The sequence below is a fragment of the Leopardus geoffroyi genome, chromosome A1 (genome assembly GCF_018350155.1).
Source record: "Leopardus geoffroyi isolate Oge1 chromosome A1, O.geoffroyi_Oge1_pat1.0, whole genome shotgun sequence".
Classification (NCBI taxonomy): domain Eukaryota; kingdom Metazoa; phylum Chordata; class Mammalia; order Carnivora; family Felidae; genus Leopardus; species Leopardus geoffroyi.
The window spans coordinates 36,577,584-36,598,953 of NC_059326.1; the positions used below are offsets into that span (position 1 = coordinate 36,577,584).

General features: G+C 35.5%; 1 protein-coding gene across 6 annotated transcripts in view; it reads left to right on the forward strand.

The window, feature by feature from the left end:
* TDRD3 (tudor domain containing 3) overlaps window positions 1-21,370 on the forward strand; it is a 162,051-nt gene that overhangs the window by 94,704 nt on the left and 45,977 nt on the right. For all 6 annotated transcript variants that reach the window (XM_045478475.1, XM_045478466.1, XM_045478488.1 and 3 more), the window contains 3 exons: window positions 2,617-2,757; window positions 5,510-5,666; window positions 6,342-6,467. In XM_045478475.1, the coding sequence (XP_045334431.1) occupies window positions 2,617-2,757; window positions 5,510-5,666; window positions 6,342-6,467 (424 nt within the window). The remainder of the gene's footprint in view (window positions 1-2,616; window positions 2,758-5,509; window positions 5,667-6,341; window positions 6,468-21,370) is intronic.

A 21,370-nucleotide genomic window follows, 5' to 3' on the forward strand; every position in this document is an offset into this window, starting at 1 on the left:
GGAGCCTGGAGCCTGCTTCAGAATCTGTGTCTCCCTCTCACTCAGCCCCTCCCCTGCTTGTACTCTCTCTTTCTCTCTCTCTCTCTCTCTCAAAAATAAATAAACACAGACAAAAAAAATTGTTTTTTTTAATTAAAAAAATAAATGCTTATGTTAAGTCAATGAACAAAATAGACAAAAGATCCCTGCCCTTATCAAGCTTATATTTTAGTAAAGGAGAAAACTATTTATATGTAAGTTGTATGGGAAGTTAGAAATCAGTAAGCTCTATAGGAAGAAAAAAATAAAGTAGGTTGGGGAGTTGGGAGTACTGGTTGGGGATGGGGTGCACCTAACATAGGATGGTCAGAAATTAAGAATTCTTTTTGTGTAGTTTACATTCTAGTAAGGACACTAAATAATATAAACATGCTAAATAAGTAAGTTTCAGATTTCAGTTTTAAATAGAGTGATTTAATTAGGTCCCAAGATGATGAGATTTGAGCTAAGACTTGAATGAGGTAAGAGAATTAGCTATGTGGTTACCTGAGAAAGAAAAGTCTTTACAAAGGCTCTAAAGCAGGAGTATGTGTTCAAAGAATAGGAAGGTAGCTGGTGGAAGCAGAGAGAACAAAGGGACAAGAAGTACACCATAAAGTCAATGGTGATAATGTAGGTCAGCTTATATATGGCTCTGTGAGCCATGTTTAAAAAACTGGTCTTTATTCAGAGAGAAATGAGAGCCTTTAAAGGTGTTCAGCACAACAGTAACATCAACTGACCTACATTTAAAAAAGCTAATGGGGGGGCGCCTGGGTGGCTCAGCCAGTTAAGTCACAGTTTGTGAGATTGAGCCCTGTGTCAGTCTTTGCACTGGCAGTGCAGAGCCTGCTTGGGGTTCTCTCTCCCTCTCTCTTTGCTCCTCCCCCTCTTGTGCACACTCTCACTCTCTCAAAATAAATAAATAAATAAATAAAAATTAAATAAATAAATAAATAAAAAGCTAATTCTGGCTGCTATGTTCAGAGTAGATTGTAGAGAAGAAGATTGAACCAAACAGGTTAGGAAATTATTGAATGATCCAGGAAGGAGAAAAATGATGGTAGCTTGGATGAAGATGGCAGCTGCATAGGTGGTGTGAAGTGGTCAGATTCTGGAATTTTGAAAGTAGAACTATCACAGTTTCTGAGATATTAAATGTGGTACATGAGGGAGGTATCATGAATGATTCCAAGGGTTTTGCCCTAAGAAATTGGCAGGTTAGAGTTTCTTACTTTGAATTAGAGAAGACTGTAGTGGAACAGGTTTGAGGATAAAGATTTGGTATTCTGTTTTGAACATACATCATGTGGCTTCATAGGCAGTGAGACAGAAGAGTATAATTGGAAAAGTGAGCTTTGGAAGAGATGCATTTGGAAGTTGTAAGCATATATGGATGCCTATTTAAAATCATGAGGCTATATAAGTGATGACCTTCCAAACTTCCCAATCTATTGCATAAACCAAAAATTGAATGAATCTAGTAATGCACCTTTGGTCTTTGAAGGTGTGGTTTTAATTTTGGTTTAAATAAAATTTAAATATTGTGGTGGTGTATCAACTACATAATAGATATTTTATACGTTGCCTGGTTAATGCTTATCTACTATCATTTTTCTATTTCTCAGGTTCTGTTTCTTTATATTTTCATCAGATTGAAAATAATTTCCCAGTATCTCATAAATTTATATCTAGGATGTTTTCTTACTGTAATAATTTTAAAACACATGTAAAAATAATTTATTATTATCGCTAATAAAAATCAAGTCTTGACTTCTTCCTCTTTTATTGGATCTATTAGAGCTCTAAAGATGCTGTATGACCACATATTTAATTTAATACTGTACAAGTAACAGCAGTGGGTTACTTTTCAATCATGAATTTGTATCTTTATGACTAATGTCCTTTACATTCTTGTCTTTTTATAATAGTTTTGATGAAAATGAGATCAGAGCAGATTTTCAAATGTGATTAAACATAATTATTGAAATAATTCAAACAAAATAAGAAATAAACGCTTTAAAGTTTTCTATACATAATTAGTAAGATAGCATATTATGTAATTAATGTCAATAGTAAGTTAGCGATGAGAATTTTAATCCAGTGTTAAAATTCACATTATTTGTTTACTTTTTAAGTTTGTATAAATAATCATATTATTGGATCATGGACATAATGTAACTGATTCCTAGACATGTTGAGTGCCTTGCTAAAAATAGACTTGCTACGTGTCTGGGTTTATAACCCAGCTCTCATGATTTATCAGTCGCGTATCGTGCCATAGAATTATTTTAATACCTAAACTCCATAATGCTAATATTATTGTATTTTCTTCTATGTTGTTGTCTACTTCAGTTTATTCTGATGACTTGCCTTGAAGACTTAACGATGCTAATTTTGTAAATTTTTTATTGCTTCACCCGGACTTGTGGAAAGAAGAGATGATGGCCAGTACATATTTTTTGAAAAGAATCAGTTAGCATAATTGAGAAGCGTTTCGTTACTTGTTTTACCAGATGTTTTTGGTTGCAGACTAGTTTTGAGAACTATCTTTCCATATTACTTACCTACATCTCTTTGTCTTTCACTTATTTAAAGACCAAGACATTTGGAGGTGGTGGTGGTGGTGCTAGAAGTAACCTCAACATGAGTGCTGCTGGGAACCGAACTAGAGAAATCTTACAAAAAGAAAAGTCAGCCAAACCGGAGGGGAAACATGAGGGTGTCTACAGAGAACTGGTAAGGCCAAAGAATCAACCACAGAGTTAATGTGTTCTGCCTTACCTGGATGATTTTTCTGTCCTTTCTCACAACCACTCCTGGCTTTATTCAGCGCGTTATGAATGAACTTTACAACTCTTAAGAAGGGTTTCATTAAGGATTGTTGCTAATCGTGGAGCATCTGGATTGTTTGAAAGTTAATTTACTTAAAACCTCCATCGTACTTAAATTTCTAATGTCTGAATTATGTCTTTTGGAATAGCTTGATGAAAAGCCATCACATTTAATAGAGGACATTTAATGGAGATTATTTTGTATAAGATGATGCCTCAGGAACATCCTTTCCCTTCCCTTCTCCATATCCTTCTCAAATTTTCTGTAAAGTGATTTTGTTTTGTTTTGTTTTGCTCTTTGGGAAAAATGTATTAGAACAAGTAAATGTGTATTCTGGTCTCATTTGTAAAATATAGTTGGATTTTTAAGATAAATGATAGGAGTCAAAGTTATTTCTGGTATGCTGCAGTGTTCTCATACATGAGAGAACTGAGAAGAATTCTTTTTCCTCTGCCTTTAGAAGTTGAATGACTTTAGATGCTTTTATCTGTAGAGTAGGGGATACTAAGACTCACTTAAATAATAGGGATTTATTATTTCACATAACTAGAAATTCAGAAGTAGATGGTTACAAAGGTTGATAAATCCAGCAGTATAACAATGTTGGAGCTCTGGTGAGCATCTCTGTGATTTTTTGGCTTTCTTCTCAGGGATACAGGACTCTTTGTGTATTAAGTCTTCACACAAAAAGTTCAAAGGCAGGAAGGAAAGGGTGTAGGTCTATTTTATCAGACAAGAAAATATTTTCTGAAATCTCCAGAACGTTCCACTTATGTCTTAATGACTAGAGATAGGTCACATGTCCACTTCTAAATCAGTCATTGGCCAAGGAGAACTATGGGCCAGGCTGTCTCTTCCTTGAACATAGTACCATTTCATGGTACCATTTCATGGACTTTTACAAAAGTCAGTTTCAGGTTAGAGTAGATACAGCGAACTGAAAAAATATGGTCCCTAACTCAAGAAGCTTTCAAACTTCAGTAAATTGAGAATACTTCTCTGGGGATGTCTTGCCATAAAACATCGGAGACCAGCAGTTTGGGGTTGTGGCAAGGATTAAACATATGAAGGGAGTGACATTGCAAAGATGGTGGAGCCGAGAGCTCCAGGAATTGGCCTCTCCACCCAAACAACTCTTTAGGTGACAAGTACTCTCTGAAACAACGGTTTTAGAATTCTGAAGGCTGGTAGTCAAATACTTGAGGATCCAGAATAGTGAGTAATGAAGACAGAGGATAATGGAACAGAGACTTCAGTGATCACATATCACAAGGAATATAATCCTTGCAAAGAAAGTTTGGAAAAGTCACTACACAAACTTACAACAGCAGCTTTCATCAAGTAACAATAGCAATCCCTGAGGAGGAGGGAGAATCTGATTTCCAAAATCACTGCCATTATAGTATTCAAAATGTCCAGTTCTCAACAAAAAAAAAATTACAAAGCCTACCAAAAAACAGCAAAGTACAACCCACTTAGGGGAAAAAAAAGAAATTGACAGGAAATTTCCCTGAAGAAGCCCAGGCATTGGACTGACTAAACAAAGACTTTAAATGCACTATTTTAAATATGCTCAAACGTCTGAAGGGAACTGTTGACAAAGAACAAAGAGAAATCAAGAGAACAATATATGAACAAGTGGGGAATATCAGTAAAGAGAGATTATAAAAAAAAGAAACCAAATAGAATTTCTGGAGCAGAAAAGTACAGTAACTGAAATGAAAAATTAGCAGATTCAACATCAGACTGGAACAGGCAGAAAAAAAAAAATCAGTGAACTTTGATACTGAGCAATTGAAATTACCCAGTCTAAGATGCGGAAAGAGAAAAGAGTGAAGAAAAAAAGAGGATAAGGGACCTATGGGGTACCATCAAGAAATTTCTTTATGGGATATGTTTATGTTACTTAAAAAGTTCTTGAATTCTACTCAGCTCTAGATTTTTCAAGGAGATTTTGGTTTATGGCATTTTAAGGTAGATTTTCCTATTTGAGGTACAGGCTTTATAGAAAGAATACTGGAACAGAGAGAGTAAAAAAAAAAAAATAAAACTACTGAGATAGCACCTTTTTGTTAGCTTCATTTTATACTTTGCAGTTTTGGAGAAGTGAAATATTAAGCAAGAAAAGTTTTCATTAGATAGTTTTCACTGTATTATTTTCAGAAGCTTCTTTCTGACATATATGATTTTCTTTCTTTTCCTTTCTTTCATTCATTCATTCACTCTTTTGTAATGGTAGTTGTAAAGTCAGAGAGTACTTGAGGCACAACCCCACATATCATACAGAATTTTCCTCGACTATTGGTATGAACAAACAGCAAGTGGATGTTGTATTAGTATGGCATTTTTTCTATAACCATGAATGTAATTTTTAATTTAAAAACAGTGTATATAGGGGTACCTGGGTGGCTCAGTCGGTTAAGTGTCCGACTCTTGGATCAGATAATGATCTCATGGTTTGTGAGTTTGAGCCCCGTATTGGGCTCGAATCCCTGCCTGAGATTCTCTCTCTCCCTCTCTCTCTGCCCCTCTTCCACTCACTCTGTCTCTCAAAATAAATAAACTTAAAAAAAAAAGAAACTATACATATACTTAAAAACGTATACCTTGCTTATTTATTGGCCATTAGCGTAGCTTTGCTCTTAATTTCTTACAGGTTGATGAGAAGGCTCTGAAACACATAACAGAAATGGGCTTCAGTAAAGAAGCATCGAGGCAAGCTCTTATGGATAATGGCAACAACTTAGAAGCAGCGCTGAATGTACTTCTTAACAGCAATAAACACAAACCTGTTACAGGTCCACCTCTGAGAGGTAGAGTTCATTAAGCCATGTGACAGATAGTATTGTTTGCATTTCTGGCTGAGGTTTTGTTGCTGGGCGGGGGGACAGTATAACTTCATTTACTCTTTGTGGTAAGTGGAAGGAGCACCAGTTAGGGCATCACAGAGACTTGTGCAAGTTCCTCCAAGTCTCTCTGTCTTCATCTTTATGTAAAGTAGGTCTAATAATACCTTATTTAACAGGGTTGTTATAAGTAATAGAGAAAATATAATATGAAATCAGTAGTTCTATTAATTATTTTTAGAACTGTGCCCCTTGTATAAGTGACTAGTCTGCAGACTTTTAAAAATTATCAAGAACATGACTTTTATTTAGTGTTATTCTTTGGTCATTCAAGTCTTAATCCTATATTCTTTTAAAGGATTAGCGGTTAAAGAAAAAATTTATAAGAATGATTTTTTTTTCTTAAAAGATAATTTACATGAACAAATTCAAATTTCCAGATAGATCATTTAGAGGACTAAAGGTACTAGTTGATATAATCATTTAAAAAACTTATTTATTTAAAAGATGCAGAATATACAGAAAAATATGAAAAGAAAGACATACAAAATCATACTTGAGGTGACTGATGATTCTGTTTTGGTGTATTTTCTCCTTTTGTTTTTGCACGTACAATAAACGTGTCTTGCTTCACTTCTTCAGGTAAGGGAAAAGGCAGGGGGAGAATAAGATCTGAAGAAGAGGAGGAGCTGGGAAATGCAAGACCGTCAGCTCCAAGCACGTTATTTGATTTCCTGGAGTCTAAAATGGGGACTTTGAGTGTGGAAGGTAGGCTACCTTAAAGTAGATTGCTTTTTTTTGTTTGTTTGTTCTTATAATGTTTATTAATTTTGAGAGAGAGAGAGAGAGAGAGAGAGAGAGAGAGAGAGTGACTACTGGGGAGGGGCAGAGAGAGAATCCCAAGCAGGGTCTGCACTGTCAGCACAGAGCCCAACACGGTGCTCGAACTCACGAACTGTGAGATCATGACCTGAGCCAAAATCAAGAGTTGGACGCTTAACAGACTGAGCCCCTCAGGCGCCCCTAACGTAGATTTCTTTTAAAAAGACCAAACTTTGGAATCGCACCAAAAAAAGTTTAATAAAAGTACTGACAATACAAACTTCTATCTGGGTGTTGAAAATTAAATTTTTTTTTTTTTTCAACATTTATTTATTTTTGGGACAGAGAGAGACAGAGCATGAATGGGGGAGGGGCAGAGAGAAAGGGAGACACAGAATCGGAAACAGGCTCCAGGCTCTGAGCCATCAGCCCAGAGCCCGACGCCGGGCTCGAACTCACGGACCGCGAGATCGTGACCTGGCCGAAGTCGGCCGCTTAACCGACTGCGCCACCCAGGCGCCCCAGAAAATTAAAATTTTTAAATTACAAATTTACTGTTTATCAGAAGTACAGAACAAAATTTTTGATTGTTACAGTCTGAAAATACAAAAGGCAGCTTATTTTGCCCTCTAACACTATAATAGGTAATATTGCCAAGATCTTTCCCCCAACTTCACTAGATAACAGATTTAGCTATGAAAACTGATTGTTATGTTGGAGAATTTATTATTATATAATTTTATATAACATTTTGTGAAATTGGCCTATCTCCTCTTTCTCCACATATTACATATTTTATGGAAATATTCACACAATGAGTGAATATGCTCCCATAATGATGTATTCCTTAATATGACGTATTTTAGTGATTAACATAAATACTGAAAAGATAAAGAATGTTAAATGTGTATCTTTTTTCTAAGCATAGGATAAGTAATATTTTCTAAAATAGTATATTTTTAAAAATATGAGTCCAAAACATTAGGAAAATACCCTTTTTTCTTTTAAATTTATTATTTATTTAAGAGAGCGAGCATGAGCACAAGCAGGTGAGGGACAGAAAAAGGGAGAGAGAGAGAGAGAGTGAGAGAGAATCCCAGTGCAGGGCTAGATCCGCAACAGTGAGATCATGACCTGAGCTGAAATCAGAGTTGGATGCTTAACCAAGTGAGTCACCCAGGTGCCCCAGGGAGATATACTTTTAAATTCAGTTTTCTCTTTCAGATATATTTTTAATTAAAAAAAAAAAAAGGTTGGAGATAAAATGCTATCATAACAAATTTGAAATGTCCAGATTTCATGAAAATGGAAGCTCATTGCTAGATTATATAGAAAAGGCAATGTATTTTGAAAAAGTGTTTGATGTAGGTGAGATTTGTAAGCACACATTTAACAGCAATGTTTTCTTGGTTGTAAAACATAATGTATTGGTTTTCCATTGCTGTTTAATAGGTTACCACAAATTTGGTGGCTTAAAACAATGCAAATTTATCTCATGGTTTCTGTGGGTCAGGAGTCCAGGCAAACTTAGTTGGGACCTTTGCTGAAGATCTCACATCCTGAAATCAAGATTTCAGTTGGGGCCATGACCTTGGCTGAGGCTTAAGGTTCTCTCCTAAGCTCACTGGTTGTTAGCAAAATTTAGTTCCTTGTAGATTAAGATCAAAGTCCCCATTTTCTTGCTTGATGTTGCCTGGGGAGTGCTTTTAGCTCCTGGAAGCTCTCGAGTTCTTGCCACCTGATCGCCTCTGTAGGCAGTTCACATCATGTTTGTTTGCTTCTGTAAAGCCAGCAAGAGAATCTCTACTGCTTCTTCAAATCTCTACCTTTCTGATATTTTTGCCCCAACTTCTTTATACTCTCCCAATCAGAACTTTGGTGATTTTCTTTTATCTTTCTGTCTCCCTGCATTTGCTTTTGACTCCTGCAGTATCTCCTAAATCATAATGAGATTGAGACTGAGATACTAATTTTGCCGTGACCTATGTGCCTATAATGCTTCAGTTCTCACAGAACATATTCTATACCAACAAAATGAAATGATATTAGCATTCCATTTGGAAAAAGGTATGAAAGTTAATTAAGATACATGACCTGGATACTACACCCAAAAACAAACGTCAGTGTCTTCTGAGGAGACAGAAGTTTATGAAGACTTCTGGTAATGTAGGGTATTGTTTTAGTAGATGTGTTTTATTTATGACACTGCTATTAATATGACACAGAATCTGATAGCATGTGAGAAAAAATATGGACTTTATAATAATAATATTCCAGATCCTTGGCTTTTACAAGGAATATAATCTGACCTTCAGACACATGTGCAGAGGAATATTGGATCAAGGACAGGCCAAGTAGAGGGAGCTCTGGGCATCCAGGCTTGGAGGCATCAGATCACCAGTTCCCTATCTTTGGGACAGTGTGGGAGAGGCGGGGCCAGAGGGCCAGAGATAGAAGTGGTAAGCTGAGGATTGATCAAGAACATTTTGTCCTAAGGAGTTTTTCTTTCATGTAGATGGCAGTGCAAAACTGTCATGGCTGTGAAACTTCACTATGAGAACAATGGAGTTTGTTCGGTGCTTTCAGGCAAAAAAATTTTTTTGTGTCTGAAAGGGGGAACATGGGATTGAGACTGAAGTGAGACTGCATTATATGGGCTCCGAGGAATTCTTCATTCTGTAGATGTATTTTATGTAGTATTTATTTGTACCAGGTCTATGGTAAGTGGTGGGGATACAGAATATAATAAGCTAGCTCTTTCAAAACATTTGGGGGAAATACAGGGATCTTGTAGCTCTTACCCCAAAGAAGCTTACTGTCTACTTTGTGAGACAGAAGAAACCACAAACTAAAGAGACACAGAAATACTTATTAAAAAGGACTTTATCATTTACTTAGTATAAACCACACTGAACAGCATATAAAGGCTTATTAGCAGAGGCTGTTTCAAATACAGTAATCAGACATGATTTATATTTGTACAGGCACACCTTGGAGACATTAGAGGCTCAGTTCCAGACCACCAGAATAAAGCATATATTGTAATAAAGTAAATATCGCAATAAAGTGGGTCAAATGATTTTTAAAATTTTTCAACGCATATAGAAGTTATGTTTACTTTATACTGTAGACTATTAAATATGCAACTGCATTATGCCTATAAAACAATGTACATACCTTGATTAAAAAACACTTTAGTGCTAAAAAGTGCTAACCATCATCTGAGCTTTCAGAAAGTCATAATCACTGATGATAGATCACCATAACAATATTTGAAATATTAATTAATAATATTACCAAAATGTGACAGACATGAAGTGAGTGGTGTTTTTGGAAAAAATGACACCAATAGACTTGTTGGACACAGGGTTGCCCCAGACCTTCAATTTATAAAAAATGTAGTATTTGTGAAGCACAATAAAATGAGGTATGCTTGTAATCTATAATATTTAAAAGTTTTAGTGCCAAAATAAGACCAACTAGTTATTTTGAATGGCTAGAATATACTTTAATCAGGCAGACTTGAAAATACCTTTTGGTTTAATATTTCATTGTTTTAAATGTTTGACCAGAACCTGATTCTGTCAGTAGCAGCTCTTCTGACCCTAAACTTTTTCTTTGATGATGTTGACATCATTCGTAACAGATTGATTATAACACATGACCACAAACAGCTGGACAATAAAATGATACATATATATCCTGAAGATTATTGTGCTTGTAGATGTTTCTCATATTGTCCTGTCTCTGCCTTCATGTAATCCTATTGCAATGAAGGTAATGGAATAGATGTGAGTGCTCTGTGTGTGGTTGCCCTCACCATTATTCTTTCTCTTGCTAACCCACTCTATACTACTACAGTTTTCTTAGGTGAGCCGGGGTTCATAGTAAAATAAATGGATGAGGCAAACAACTGAATTGTTTTTCTGCTCATTTTATGGTTTTATGGGTTTTTTTAAATTGAAAATAAAACCTGGAATAACTTTTTACTGTCATAAAATTGAGTCTCCGTGTTGGTCTTCTCTTAGAATTTGGTCATTGTTCCATAAATCCTATGTTCTAAAATTAACACTTCATTGATGGGAGAAAATGTCCATTTTCCGAAGGAAAACCTAGAAGGCTTTTCAGGATGGAGTCTCCATAATGTTTAATGGTTGAATGCCTTATGGATAGCTAATTAAAAACGTTAGGATCTTATAATTTTAATGTTCAAAACATTGGTGTCATCATGTGGGTCTGTTATAGTCCCAGATTGATTATAAAGAAATAATCATTATTCAGTGATACATATATTTGGGGTTTTTAAATTTTTGTTTCTAGTTTAGCTGAATAATCAAATCTTTCTTGCTTCTATGTTTTTTTTTTAATTTTTTTTTTTTTCAACGCTTATTTATTTTTGGGACAGAGAGAGACAGAGCATGAACGCGGGAGGGGCAGAGAGAGAGGGAGACACAGAATCGGAAACAGGCTCCAGGCTCTGAGCCATCAGCCCAGAGCCTGATGCGGGGCTTGAACTCACGGACCGCGAGATCGTGACCTGGCTGAAGTCGGACGCTTAACCGACTGCGCCAGCCAGGCGCCCCATGCTTCTATGTTTTGTATCATATGATCTGTCTGAAGATTTTGTTTAATGTTAATACCCTAGAAATCATCTTTTGGCTGAGTAAACAAATGTAGGCCTGGATGGACTTGTTATTATCATATCCGATCCTGTGTAATGTGTCAGGCTTCTGGGGGAAAAAAAAAATGCATCCTTTAAGAATGAGCTTCTGACAAATTTAAGGCATGTTAGTAACACTTTTACTTCCACATTATATCATATATTTTTGTCTAAAAGCGGGCTATCATTTTTTATTCTAATTTTTTAAAACTTCCATCAGAGGTCGTTGATCATCACATGTACTTTTTTTAGAGAGATTTTCTCTTAACATTAACTTTTTGTTGTATCTTTAAATTGGAATCAAACATAATTCTAGTTGACATTTTTATCAGTATTCTGAAAAAAATGAGGCTGCATTACATTGTTTTCTGAGAGTAATCACTAATTAAAGTGTTTCTCTGTGATATGTGATGACTTGGTGTCAACTTGGGAACATTTAACTGATCACCTTGTGATAGGATTGTGTCCAAAAGGTTCTTATATAGAGATTTTTTTTAATTTCGTTTTACAGACTAGATACTGTAATTGGTGACTAGATTATCAAACCAACTTTCAAAAATCATATACTTTGTGCCATCATATACTTTATCAATATATCGCCTTGTTATACATAACTACCATTTAAATCAATGTCCATTGGGAATATGTGTTTTAAATTTCAACTTGAGATGGAAAGAATGGGTTTGATTCATTCAATTATTATGGAAGCTTAGTTAGGTTGGCCAGAGATGGGAGTAAGAATACCCTGAGACAATAACTTTACTGTTTTAACTTTCTACATCTAAATAAGACCAGGAAAACCTTAATTTGTTCTGAATGGGGAACAAAAGACATGGTGAGAATAGTGGACAGAGTAACTGTCTTACATTTGTATTTATCTATTATTCCCTCTTTGGTATAGCCTATCCTGTAATTGTATGTTATCAATTTTATTTATGTTTCTTCATATCTTGCATCAGAATTGTAGAAAGCAGAATAAAGAATATAACTTACTCATATGTTGAATAAACACTTGGAAGAATATGAAGAACATATTCCACCAAATAGAGATATTTTTATGAAAAGGATAAGATTTAAATTAAACAAATATAGGAACTAAGAACTCATCTAACATTTATAAATGTTCATAGAGTTCTGTAATTCCTCAAGAAGCACAATTATCTATTTCTGCCTTTTGGCTTATTGGTAATAATTGAGAAAAGCACCTCTTACCTAGTTATATCTGTGCCCCTTCTGCTTTCGAACTTGCCAGCTTGTGTCTTTCTTGTAGGGCATACTGAAGGAACTAGGAAGTACCCAACGCCTTCTTTGGCTACTTTCTTTAACAGCATCAGCTTCCTTCATTAGATGGTCTCAGTTTCAAGACCATAGACTACAGTTTTACTGCACAGTGAGGAGTTCAAACTTCCTGTTAGGGGATGCGAAGACTCTCACGATCCAGCACTCTTTTTTTTGCTAAACAAGTTTTACATTTGAGGTTCTGTCACTTGTATCACCCTATTTTCTGGCACCAACTTATAAATTAGTTTGCTTTAAGATGTAAGCCAGAGAAATACAAAGAAAGATTTTTTTTTTTGCCTCAATAACTGGAAAATTGTTCTGCCTCTGAATTCTGCTTTTTTTGTATACTGGCAGACTGTCTTCGTGTGGTAACAATAATTGATCCAGGTAGCTCCAGGTGTAGCATAAGGCCAACATATAAGGGGGCATAATGACGTATAAAGATACGCAGGTAGAAAGACTCCATTTTGCAAGTAAATATTTAGCGGGGAAAGATAAGTATCTATCATTGCATAATTATTGGTTACCCAAGTTCAACTGAGTTCCACCAATGATATTGGCACTGCTGTATGTGGAGTGGCTAGGACAGAAACCCAGAAGACTTGAACAACCATTGGTGTCAGATATGAGATAAAAGGTAATAAAAAAATATATTTGTCAGAAACAGGGAAATGGTCCTCATATCTAGGAGGTCAGATAGAAAAAGGCCTCTGTCCCCTTAGTCAGAAAAACACAGGACATCTTAATTGATTAACTGATATAATTGATTTCATCAGTATCATATATAAGGAGGAAGGAGTAGTTCCCACCACTACCTTCCCCTGGAAAGCAGGATTCTATTCCCAAAAGAAGGAGAGAATTGACAAGATGCTGGAATAGAGAAGTACAACTGATTCTACTACTAAGTTAAATTACAACTTTTGTATTTATTAGTTGTATGTCTTTGGGAAGGTTACATAACCTCTTAAACCTTAACATCTTTATTGGGAAATGGGGGAATAGCAACAGCACCTAGCTGTCGGGTTGTTGAGAATATCAAATTAGATATGGTGCATAAAATGCTAAGCACAGTGCTTGACACTTAAGCCTCCACATAACGGTAGTTCTTCCACCAGCACCACTACCATCATCTCCATGATTAGCAACAGTAGCAACAGCCTCCTTCACTCATCACCTCCTCATCTCCACCCCCACTGCTCTACTCCAGGCCTTCATCACCCCGCCCCTGACTCCTTGCAGAACTTTATCATCCCACTCTCATTGTGGTCAGCGATCTTTCAAAACACAAACTTAATCTCACTACCCCCTTGCTTAAAATACTCTATTATCTCTTCTCATTGTCAGAATAATATTCAGACTCTGCTACGCATACTGTTTTTGTGGTGTTCTATTACTCTATTTCCTGTGGGTTTTGTGAGAAGTAGTATTTACTTGGTTAACATTACTGCCTAATTTCAAATTCTGCGTAATATTCAGTTGTAAATAATATATTTAGATATTGGCAGATATAATATTGGTGGTTGATGGGTAATTGACATGAAGTTTCATGCTTTTGATAGTTGTTAGGTGTCTTTTTTGGTCTTGTTTTCTTTTAATCAGGTTTCAAGTCAGCTTAAATAGTTTGGCTTATAGATTTATAGCTCAAATTTTAAAGACTGAAGAATAGGAAGTATGGGAAGGATATGTGATATAATGGTAATAGTTCAATTAGAAAAGCAGGAAACTAAGTCAAGAAAAGAGACTGTATATGTGTTAGGCTACATGTTCTTGAGAAGGGTTTCCTCAAGAAAGGATTGCCCAAGTAGAGATCTTCCTTGACTTAAGATAGGGTTACTTACTAGTAAACCCATCGTAAGTTGAAAATATCGCAAGTCAAAACACATTTAATACACCTAGCCTAAGGTGTATACACTGAACATCATAGTTTAGCCTAGCCTAAGTTAAGCGTGTTCAGAAAATGTACATCAGCCTACAATTGGGCAAAATCATCTAATACAAAACCTATTCTGTAACAAAGTGTTGAATGTCTCATGTAATCTGTGGAATTCTCAAATGAAAATACTGTGAAAATATTCTGCAGTGCTGTACATGTAATGTCCTGATTATAAATGTGAATTTAGTAGTTATTTGAATTTGATAATTATATACAAAAATTGTATGTGGATTTAGGGATAATTTTAGTGAAAATTTTTAAAGGAAATATATAGAAAGTTGGTTAAAATTAGCTTACCAAAAATTCGAAATGCACTTTTTAAAACATGTCTTAGAAGGGCATTTTAAAAATAGGAGCTAAGAATTGAGGTTAATAAATTCTTTGATCATGTACCACAGAAGTGTATTATTTCCTGTTGTATCTGTGTTACCTGATAAGTTTAGAAAAAATTAAAAATACAGTCAACAAAAGAAAAGGAAAATGGCCCATGGGCTCATCACCATATTCTGTTTTTGTTTCTGCTTGAGATCATACTTAAATAACCTGCGTTTTTTCCCAACAATAAAATATAACTCTATTTCTATGTAATTATATATTTCTGTCAGCATGATTTTTAATGACTGCATAGTAATCGATTATAATTCCATTAATGCTGTTAGTAATTTGAAAGTTTCCAAATTTTGCTTATAACAATAACCTTCTAAAATAGTCTTTTAGTTAAATTTGGTTAAATTTACATATTGATGATTATTTTTTCAGACAAATGTACAGAAATCAAATTATGTGGCATACATATTTTTAAAATATGTTAACCATGCTATCAGTTATGACATATAATTAATTTTCTTTGGTGCTTAGATCTATAGAAGAGATACACAGCTTTGCTCAGAATACTAGGACAAGTGAGCCTCTTTTTCATTTTTGCCATTCTTCTGTTTTCCTCCTCCTCAATTAATGGTCCATTCATTTAAGCATTTAATGACCATAAAATAAAATGCGTGCCATTATTGAATATCTACTATATGCTGGGAACTGTTCTAGGTGCTTTGCATACTATTAATTCATAAATCATTTAATCATCTGCAAATGCAAAAGATACATTGTTATTTCCATTTGACAGATAAGTTATAGGCTTGGAGATAAAACATATTACCCATAAGAACTAAAGATCTGGAATTTGGACCTCTGTCTGTCTGATTCCCAACTCAGAACTCTTTCTACCATGCCCCATTTCTAAACATCTGTTGGGTTTTTGGGGAAAGAGCAACCGACAGTTTAATTTTAAGATACACCAATTTTTAAAAACCAAGGAGAGACATCAAGCAAGCAGTTGTGTTTAGAGATCAAGTAGAGGTGGAGGAGCCAGCAAAGGAAACTGAGAAAAGAGCTGAAAGAAGTAGGAGGAGTATGAGAGTGAGTGAGAGACAAGATGAAAAGTGTCCATTGAGTTTACATAGCATAAATAGCACACAGGTGAATGTTAACAGCAGGCTGTGGGAGAAGAGGCGGGGGTGAAGGAATGCCCTGTTTTTTAGCTTTTCCTCATTTCTGTGGTGTAAATATTTCCACTGTGGCTGATCTCAGACAATCAATAGTTTAACAATGAGCTTCCAGATTTTCTGAAAATTTAATGTTAGGTCTTATACAATGTTCACATTGGGTCTAGCACACCACTGATTGAAGACCTTGACAAAAATAGTGCTAGTAAAGTGGTAGGATTGAAAGATAAGCTGAAGGATATCCAGCAGATAATTGTTATATGGATATTAAAATGATGATTTTGAAGAGAGTGATAAGAGAGAACACATTTAATATCGCATGAAAAAGTGAAACTAAATGCTTGAGATGATGGGTGATTTCTCTTCCTGCCTGTCACATAATATTTTTTAAAGTTTACATTTTATTTTTACAGTATTTGGAAAACATAATCATTTAATAAGTACTTGTATTTGCATGTGCCTACAAGGCATAAGATATAGTCCCTGTTCTTATATTTTGTAATCTAAATCAGAACTCATTCAGAATAAATTTGTAGAGGAAAGTTTTTTGTTTTTGTTTTTGTTTTTTTTAATTGAGGAAACAAAGTATACAGATTTTGAGCTGATAGACTAATTTTCAGAGCCAAAGAGTTTTGTGATTATTGCAGAATATATACAACATCTAAAGACATTTTACACAAAAAGCCCTGATTTGTATCATTGAGAAAATTAGTTGAGAATTATGTATAAAATGGCTGAAATATAGATCTAGGAATATTAGAATGTGTTATGCTTCATTTATGATGTGAGTTCATGTACTAATCAGTTAAGACCATCTTTTTGTAGCAAATACCTTTAATGACTTACGTTTATTTTGTTTCACTTGTTGGAGGATTACTCTCAGTTTCAGCTATTCTACTGGAATCATTTTCTGTATCAGTAGGTAACCTGTTGCAGTGGGGTACTGTGGCTTTTTAAAAATAGTATTCTAGCCCATAAATGGACATTCCTTTGCTTTTTCTCTCTAAAAATTTTCCTTATTTTCATTTTTTGCCCCTAAAAATAAAGTACCTTTAAATGTCACTAGCATATTTTGGCTTCAAATTGTGAAAGTTCTCATTTTTGTTTTGCTATAGTTTTCTGTGAAATTTGCAAGAAATGTGTTACAAAGATAATGTGGAGTCTAAAATTATCATAGTCATGATCCTGGAAAATACTAATCAGCTTGGAAGAAAAGATCACACAAGTTAAGTTTAGTTTCTTACGCTTGACAGATATTTCCTGTATGAGAGTTTTAGTTGTTCTGACACACCATCCTTTGAGTTTTTACAAGTTTGATAATAAGTGACATTTTAGTTGACGTTTCCAGTGTGTTTTTGCAGTACACATTGATATTTGAGTTAAAGCAGAAAGATACACATTGTATTTCTAAGTGTTTGTGACTCACAAGTTTAGCATCTCTTGTATAATCTCCCAGTTTATCAACAAGGGGGACATTACCTGACTCACCTGAGTCGACCAATGAACAGCTGAACGAAAGGCATCAATGGCAGTGAGTAGTATGGGGATGACAGTAAGGCTGCAGTGCCATGTTGGATTAAGAAAATTCTTGTGTTATTATGTGTCCACAATACACTAGGAAGATGAAATAATCCAGCTTGAGTTTTACAAGAAACACAGAAGTATGACTGACAGTGCTCACTTGGTATTAGAGTTGGTTGCTGTCTGTGGGGTTGAAGGAGAAAAAGTGAAATCTAAGTTGAGATCTGAAGAGAAGCCAGAAGGACGACTCCTGGGACACCTTCAGGCAGTGTGCAGGGATGCAAGGATGTGTGATCAAAATATACTGAAAACACTCAAGGGGCCCCTGGGTGGCTCAGTCAGTTAAGTGTCTACCTCTTGATTTTTGGCTCAGGTCGTGATCTCATGGGTTCATGAGTTCAAGCCCCATGTCTGGCTCCACACTGACAGTGCAGAGCCTGCCTCTCCCCTCTCTCTCTGCTCCTCAACTGCTTGTTCTCTCTCTCTCTGTCTCTCTCTCTCTCTCAAAACAAATAAATAAACTTAAAAAAAAAAAAAAAAGAAAACAGAACAAGACTTTTCTCATTTACCAGGAAACAAAACTCTGTTTTAGAGTGTCTATTAGTTACGGATGAAGAAAAGGCCAAACTGGCTAGAAAAGCCCTCTAAAGAGGACATTATGTGTTTAATGTGTTTAGAGGTAGAAGAAAAATTAAGTGAATCCAGTGGCATATTTTGCGTATGAGATGTGTGATGAAGCTATACTCCTGCAATTTGTTTATAAGGAAGAAGAAGAAGGAAAATCAGCTGAATTAAATATATGTATTTTCATTTAATGAATTGACCTGTATAGCAAATACTTTTTTTTTTTTACCCTGGCAAAAATATTTTTATGGTAATGCTAACCTGTGTTCTGTGAGGAAATACTGAAAATGACTCCTGGTTATTAATGACTTAATGTTACCAGCACAATGGTATTGTTGTTGAGGATGTATAGCAGGGAGGTTAATACTGGAGTCTGGAACCTGAGTGCTCGGTTAATCCCAGTTCTACCCCAGTTCATTGCATGCCCTTGGTTAAGCTTCTCCCCCTTCCATATTTGCAAGGTGAGGGTGTTATTATAGTTGTACCCTGAGCTAAGCTCATTTGGTCATTTACCTATGTGACCAATCCTAGTGTACTCCCCGAACTGTAAACCTTTTGTTTTCTTTTGCACCTGTAAGCCCTGGCTCAGACTCTGCCTGCCTTTTGAGCAGGACTGGAGAACGGGCAGCAGTTGTACTGTGGGTGCACATTGTGTTTCCTCGGCGTTCTTCTATCCGTTCGTTTATAGCAGTGGTGATTTTAGGCATCATGCCCACCGTTTTTTTTCATGGACTTTTTTCTCTCTTTTTGAACAGGATTTGCGATACTAAAGGATTAATTCTGTGAACACTGAGTATCACACATGTTTATTTGTGAGCTTAGCCTTAAGCTTAACGTTCATCATAATTAAGAGAGAGTATCACGAAAATTAAAAAAAGAAAAATTACGCCTTTGAGTAACGAAAGAAAATGCTATGTCCAATTACTAATGTTCATTTTTGTGTCTTTTTTTTCTGGAATTTGCTGTTTTTATTTGGCATAAAGGACATCAATTTTGGGGTATTGCTATTTGTAACTGTTCCTCCCTTGAAATTAACAATTACCAGTGATTGTGTTTTTACCTAAAATTGGGCCTGCCAAGATTTTTTTAGGAACACATTAACTCCACGAAGCAAGTTTCCAGGCCAGGACTTTTGCGCGTGCTGTTCCTGCTCCTTGGACCACTCTTCTCGACTTCATTGCATTGCTTCTCATTCTTTAGAGCACAACCGAAGCACGGCTTCTTCAGAGAAATGCTACCCCTGAGTTGGTATATACCCACTCCTCCCAGTTTTATATAAAAGTCTATATATTTCCCTCTTTGTCTTTTTCACAATTTTAAGCTGTGTTATTAGTTGGTTTACTTATTTGTGGTTTACTTCTTCCCATTATACCTAAAGCAGCACCGGATAGAGCACTTAGGAGCCTTACTACTGCTTTGTATACAATGACTAGAACGGTGTTGATGCTTGTCCATAGTCAGTGCTCACTAACTATAGTACAGAGTAACTTAATGAAGGAAATAGGTAGGTAGCATTATTCCAGTTTTAAAAGGTAACACAGCTGCTTAATGGTAGGACTGGGACTTACTTTCAATTGTCAGTCTAATTCCAAAGGCCCTATATGGACCATAAGAAAAGCAATTTCACAAATATTTTCTAATTGATTCTTCACCATAATCTTGTAATAAATATAATTATCCACACTTTCCAGATGAAGAAACTGGGGCTCTTTGGGACTTTATTAACGACGCATCACTCGGAAGTGGGAGAATTAATTTATTTTGCTTGAGCTCAGTGTTTATATGTTGTGCAGTCTTTCTCTGTAATCACTTGAACTCAATCTAACTCTGTCCCAAAGCTTTCATGCAAACCTTTCATACAGAAAATAATACAGGGAAGTGTATTTTCTATTTCAGTATTGCCCTCTTAGCTGAGCCCAGGTGACAGTGTTAAACAGGTAATGGTTTTGAACTTGGAAACTTGTTCCATGCCCATTGCTTTTAGTAACTGTATCTTTCTTTGAGCAAATACTTACTGAATACCATCTGTTTGTCTGACTGTTGTAGCCAGGCACTGGAAAAAAAAAATGCCAAGTAAGGCCTACACTCCACCCTTAATTTGGTTAATACTTAATAATATTTAAAGTACCCTCCTTTAAGAAAAAAAAAAAAAAAACATGCAATATCAAAAAGAATGAGGTAACTCTGGGTACTGACTTGGAAAGATATGGCGGCCGGGGAGCCTGGATGGCTCAGTTGGTTAATTTTACAACTTTGACTCGGGTCATGATCTTGCATTTCGTGGGTTCAAGCCCCACATCGGGCTCTGAGTTAACAGCTCAGAGCCTGGAGCCTGCTTCCAATTCTGTGCCTCCCTCTCTCTCTGCCCCTTCCCCACTCATGCTCTGTTGTGTGCGCGCACGCTCTCTCTCTCTCTCAAAAATAAACATTAAAAAAAAAAAGTATACTACAGCCTATGAGATATGGGTGAGTCTGCCTTTTTTTTTGTTGTTTAAAATTTAAAAAGTATGTATAGATATATCTATATGGCTTATATAAAAAGGAAGAATAACCTCTGAAATGTTAATAGTGGCCATCCCTAGAGGTGGAATTGGTTAGGCAGAAGGTAGTACTTTTATTCTGTATGTATTTTTTATGATAGGATTATTAGGAATTTTTACTTTTTAAAATATTTATTAGTATTTTCTAAGATAGAAACATTTTAAAGGGTATATAAAAGAAATTTTATCTAGAGAATGTTTATAATATTTTAAGTAGAAAACAGTATTAGAGTGAGATTTTGATTTTCTGATCTAAATTTTCTCTATAATATGACTTACATAATTTGACAGTAAAGTTTTTACTAAAGCATTCTTTCTGCCCTATTTGCAACAACAAGCACAATAAAAAACCAAACGCAAACAAAAAATAAATAGAGTCAGGTAAGGATCCTAACTAAAGTTAGGGATTGTGGTAGGGGAGCCGTGTAAATAGGGAAGTGCCTTACCATCCAAGTGTTGTTTAAATTGGCTTGCATAATTATAATGCTAATAGTAATCGTAATAATAACAGTGACAGTTCACATTTACTGAGTGCTTATTAAAGCCAGATACTGTTCTAAGTACTTTGCATGTATTAAACTTAGTCAATCCTTTGAGGTAGGCTCTACTGTTATCCCATACCTTAAAGATGAGGCTCAGAAAAGCTGTATCTTACCTAAGGTTACAAAACTATTAATTGGCAGAGCTGTGGTGTAGCCTATGCAGCCCTTCTGCAGAGGTTGTACCCACACACTTGCTATCTCTGGGTGTCAGTTTGTGAGATTCTAAGTTCAGCCAACTGTTAATAGGGG